The sequence below is a fragment of the Rhinoraja longicauda genome, chromosome 15, assembly GCF_053455715.1.
Source record: "Rhinoraja longicauda isolate Sanriku21f chromosome 15, sRhiLon1.1, whole genome shotgun sequence".
In the NCBI taxonomy this organism is placed as follows: Eukaryota; Metazoa; Chordata; class Chondrichthyes; order Rajiformes; family Arhynchobatidae; genus Rhinoraja; species Rhinoraja longicauda.
In genome coordinates this window covers 9,701,730-9,706,736 of record NC_135967.1, presented here as the reverse complement: position 1 = coordinate 9,706,736, position 5,007 = coordinate 9,701,730, and the positions used below count along the sequence as shown (strand labels likewise).

Below are 5,007 nucleotides of genomic sequence, written 5' to 3'. Positions count from 1 at the left end.
CAGTTTATATTAAAAGAAAATGCCAAAAATCCTGAAATTTTCCGTTAATTTCTCAGAAGGATCCTGTTAAATTCTGCTCAATAATTGCCTTTTTTACATGAAATAGCTAAACAAACTTTAGACAAGACTTTACAAATTTAATCCTGTTTAATTACTTCAAAACACATTTTAGCATACTAAACATACAAAAAAGAAAATATACCTTAGTTACAAGATCATTTGAAGTACAGAATGCTCAGGGTTGTCACTAGGATTTCAATGAAGCAACACTGGGAGCCACCACAAAGCGTGTGAAGTATCAGACAGGGCCATGTAGCACCACAAGCAATATTTTTTATTTTTTTAATATAAAAAGGGAAAATTTTAAAGCATCGTGCTCAATTGTCCCCAAATTGCACCAACTGTAAGGTGGCAATCATTTTAAAGAACGGACTATATGACCTAGAAAACAGACACAGTGGGCCCATTAGTTCCAAAAAAGGTTTTGATTTTAATGGTGCAATTCCATTTTTCAATACAATAAGAGAACATCAGTTCACAGGAATGGAAAGATTCATTTACCATTTCACAGCCCTTTGGATTCGGCTTCTGCTAATGTATATAAAACCCCCTTGGAAGTGCAGCAGTGATGATATATTTAGTCACTGGAGGTCAATATTAAATGGTTACCTCCTTTTTCTATCCAACAGGTCTTAATTAATTGTAGTTGTTACCAGAGTGTGGCTGCCATCTTGCTACTTTGCTTCTATAAACTATATCTTAGTCCTGAATGAGGTCAAACGCCTATTGTACAATCATTCTAGTACATTAGATACAGTATGATGTTGTCTAAGCATGGCAGGCTTCAAATACCGACTGACAACTCTGATTTTTTTAAAACTTTGATTGCTCCTTTTCTCATACTTACAGCAATCTCAAATTGAATTGGCTACAACGGCACTTTAAACTATACTGCACTTAAACACAAAACACCACATAAATACATTTTAATCCAGTTAAATCCCCCTTCTGTACAAGAAATTGCCAGTTTACAGAAAGAAGAGTCAACAGCTCAATGTTCACCGCTGTAGTGTGAATATTACAAAAAGGCCTGTACAGTTTAAAACTCAAGCTACTTTTTGCCTTAGACAATATACACACCAACTTACAAAATTAAAAGGTTGCAACACTTGTAACAGGGTTTAAATGCTTTCAGTTACATAGCAAGTAATTATGCAGAGGCAAATATACATTTTAATCATCATCCTCTTCATCGTCCTCCTCCTCTTCATCCTCCTCATCATCATCTTCATCATCATCATCACAATATGCCTCCTTCTTGGCAGGGGGTTTCTTTGCACTATCCACTTTGCCTTTGGCACGATAATCAGCAACGTCCTTTTTAAAAAAGAGAAATATTTAACTGCCAATTGGAAAAGATCAGCAAGGCCACCAATTTACACAAGACAAAATTCCAAGAGTACCTGGTAATTATGAATTTTCAATAATATTTCAACTGTTTCTTAATGCAGTGGGGAATTTAGTACATTGAGTTCAACCATAGAGGAAAGTTACTCAGAAGCAAAAAAGCAAGATATGGAATTACTTATTGCAATTGGACTTGCCTTATCATATTTCTCTTTCAGCTTATAAGCCTTGCTATTGAATGGCTTCTTCTCCTCATCACTGCATGCATTCCACAGTTCACCAAGCTTCTTTGCTACATCACCAATAGTCAAGCCAGGACTCACGACCTTGATTTTTGGTCGATGTTCCGAGCAAAACAAGAAGAATCCAGACCTGCAAATAAAGGTATACAACAAGTGTATCTGACAATATTACCATATATATATATATTTTTTTGTTGACAAAATGAAGATAAAACCAAGCAACTTGGGGAGTTTGAGTCAAGTTTTAAAAGGAAGCTAATCCTGTTAAGATATGTTTGTCACAAGTATGATGAGGTACAGCTACATTATTTTGCTTCCATCAAGCTAAACAAGTATAAATCACAACCTCTGCATCAGAGAGAAAAGACTGCAAAGAGGATGACAGTGCAATTCAGTTAAAAATAAGTTAATGAAAGCACATGAGGTGGTCTTAGTAGTTTGTCATCAAGGTTAGATTAGTATTGTGGGGCATGTTGAAATCACAAAGATTGTGCACACAATATCATTGTTTATGTTCGAATAAGCAGATCCCACTTTCGATCACAAGTCAAGGAGAAAGGGGAGGTGGCCAAGAAGGAATCAGAATTTTTTTTTAATTCTATCCAAGCTATCCAGTTTATTATGCTTCCTTGAAGTTCTTAAAAGGAAATCATTTAATTTTTCACACAATCACTATTTGATCTTTCAAATACACTATTTGCTGCATTTTGGAAAACATACTCACGGAGGCCTTTTTGGTGCATTGGGGTCTTTCTTCTTCTTACTACCTTTGGCTGGCACGTAATTTTTCATTTCTCGATCATAACGCACCTTATCTACTTTAGCCAAATCTTCAAATTTGCCCTTCTCTTTGCTGGACATGGTCTGGTGAAGAGTACATGTTTCATATTACAAATTAAAAATTTACATTATATCAAGTGTTATGTGCCTTTTTGCAGGGAAATTAGGTTACCTTCCATCTTTCAGAGCATCTTTTTGAGAAATCTGAGAAGTTAACCGGAATATCAGGACTCTTCTTCTTGTGTTCTTCACGGCAAGTCTGAACGAAATAGGCATAGGAGGACATCTTGCCTCTTGGCTTCTTGGGATCACGTTTTGCCATGTTGCTGTTTTCTAAAAAAAATTGTAAAAATCAATCTCATTTTAAATTGCACATTTAATTTTAAATTCCAACCTAATGCCTAAAGAAATTGCCATGCAGAAAATCTACATTCAAACATTTAAGAAATGATTGCACCCATCTTCCAAATTCCCAGCCAACACTTGTCAAATGTCAACTTTAGAGATGAAAGACTTTTTTCCCCAAATAATATAAAATGTTTAAAATATAAAATTGTGCAATCCAAAAAAACTCAAAACTGTTTTAATCCCCTGCGCCAATAACGAATCAACCCTGTAAACAAAAAGTTAAAAAGATTAAAGTCTTCGGCTGAATTAAAAAGTGCCGAGCTGGGGAAAAGGAAAGAAAATCTCTTTTAAAACCCCTACGCGGCACACAAGTCCATTGTTACAAGATGAGATTTTATTTCGGTGACGGGCTGTGATAAATGCAAATCAGGGCCATAAAACGAAAGCCTCAGTGTTAATGCACCGACTGGGCTGCTTGTACAGGACCCTCCAGCAGCATGGGGGCTTCATGCTACCTCTCAACCCTTGCTATTTATCTTATTTCTTTCCCGCCATGCCCCCCCCCCCCCCCCCTCTCATATCATCTCCATTTTATGCTCAAGGACAACAATTTAACAAAAACACCGATGTGTGAAATGAAAAAATGCAGAGAAAGATTATAAAAGAGTCACTGGTTTAATGTAATTGCATTTTTCCCCCTTTATTATCATTCAAAGGGGGAGGGGGAAGGAGGCGGTCTACATGCAGTGCGAGCGTGCAAGTGCAATGATGGCGAAGAGAGGGAGATAGAAAAAAAGGTGGTCAACGCTCCCAATAATTCTTCATCCATTTTGTGCAAGGCTTGCTGATGAAAGAGAGTGCCAGTGAAATGTGTCGGGCAGCTGCTGTGAGGGCGGCCGGGGTTGTGGCTCCGGTGATAAAGCGCGTACACACATACATACACTCACATAGATATATAGAGCGGATAATAGCGAGGACCGGTGGTGGAGATAGAGAGGGGAGGGGGGGGGGGGGGAGGCGCTGGGCTCCACATAAAATGGCTGCACCCACCGACGACCCCCCCCTCCTCCCCTCCTTCATCCCCTCCCCACCGCCATTACGAACCCCCCCTCCCCAAAACTTCACACACACATACATACACTTTGACGCATAGCGGTTCCGCTCGGGCTGCCGAGATGGGAGATTTATGAAGGGATAGAGAGGAGGTGGAGGGGTGAATACGAGCGGCCTTTGCCGCCGTCCGGCCCCCGGGAGCGGGGAAAGCGGACGGTTGGGGAGAGGAGTCGGGGTCCATCCTCACACGACGGACGCGCGGTCGACGACTCTCCCTCTCCCCGCTGTCTCCTCACACAGCCTTCCTCCGCCATGTTAAGCTCTCCTCATACACACACATACACACACATAACACACACACAGCGGTGCGTGTGAGGGGGAGGGGGTTGTAGAATGAGGAGAGAAAGAGCCGGCGGACGGCGTTGGCCTCGCCGCAGCGGGCGGCTGATAGCGGCGGTGGGTGAGGTGAGGAGAGGAGAGAGGGAATGGGAATGCGGCGGGATGGTACTCACCGGGCGGGCGGCGGACGCTCCTGCGCTGCGATGTGGTGGGGTGGGATGGGATGGGTGTCCGGCGAGCGGACGCTAGCTCGCTCTCGAGCCTCCTTTTGCACCAAGCCTCGCCTCGTCTCGCGCACCCATAGGCTCGCCGCCGCCGCCCGCCCGGCCCGCCCCCACTCGCCGCCCATTGGTCGCCCGGCGCGTCCGTCAGCCTGGCGGTCCCACCCACTACCCAGTGGCCACCGCCTACGCGGTTCTCATTGGCCGGCCGGAGCGTCCATCATCCGCTCGGTGCATGGATGTCCCGCCCACCCGTCTCTCATTACAAGGCGGTCCCGCCCATTGCCCGCTCGAGGCCCCGCCCACCCGTCGCCTGTTGGCCAGTAGACGCGTTCGTCAGCCTGGCGGTCCTGCCCATTGGCTAGGCGTCCATCCACTCGTCGCTCATTGGCCGGCTGACGCGTCCGTCTGCGACTCGGAGCCTGCAGCTCCCGCCTACCCAGCTCTCATTGCCTGGCAGACACGTCCAGCTGCTGCTCGTTGCCGAGCAACCACGCGTACCCGCCTCCCGTTGGCCGATGGACCCGCCCACCCGTCACTCACAGCCCGCTGGACACGCCCACCTGCCGCTGGCCCGGCCCCCGGCCCGGCCGATTCAAACACGAGTCAGCAGTGGA

The 5,007-nt window shown here is 44.7% G+C and overlaps 1 protein-coding gene across 1 annotated transcript; it reads right to left on the bottom strand.

Annotated features, from left to right (window-relative positions):
* Window positions 1-470: 470 nt before the first annotated feature.
* Window positions 471-4,499, bottom strand: LOC144600519 (high mobility group protein B3-like). The gene is made up of 5 exons (XM_078412185.1): window positions 4,343-4,499; window positions 2,602-2,762; window positions 2,374-2,513; window positions 1,605-1,779; window positions 471-1,377 (listed from the first exon to the last, which is right to left on the bottom strand). Exons 2-5 carry the CDS (start codon window positions 2,749-2,751, stop codon window positions 1,234-1,236), a joined length of 609 nt encoding a protein of 202 aa, XP_078268311.1. The 5' UTR covers window positions 2,752-2,762; window positions 4,343-4,499; the 3' UTR covers window positions 471-1,233.
* Window positions 4,500-5,007: the final 508 nt, after the last annotated feature.

Excerpts from the sequence above, each read along its gene's own strand:
- LOC144600519 (XM_078412185.1), bottom strand. The coding sequence starts at position 2,751 with ATGGCAAAACGTGATCCCAAGAAGCCAAGAGGCAAGATGTCCTCCTAT. Across the intron at positions 1,780-2,373 it reads AATGCACCAAAAAGGCCTCC|GTCTGGATTCTTCTTGTTTT; the intron begins GTGAGTATGTTT and ends CTTTATTTGCAG. Across the intron at positions 1,378-1,604 it reads TGAAAGAGAAATATGATAAG|GACGTTGCTGATTATCGTGC; the intron begins GCAAGTCCAATT and ends TTTTTTAAAAAG.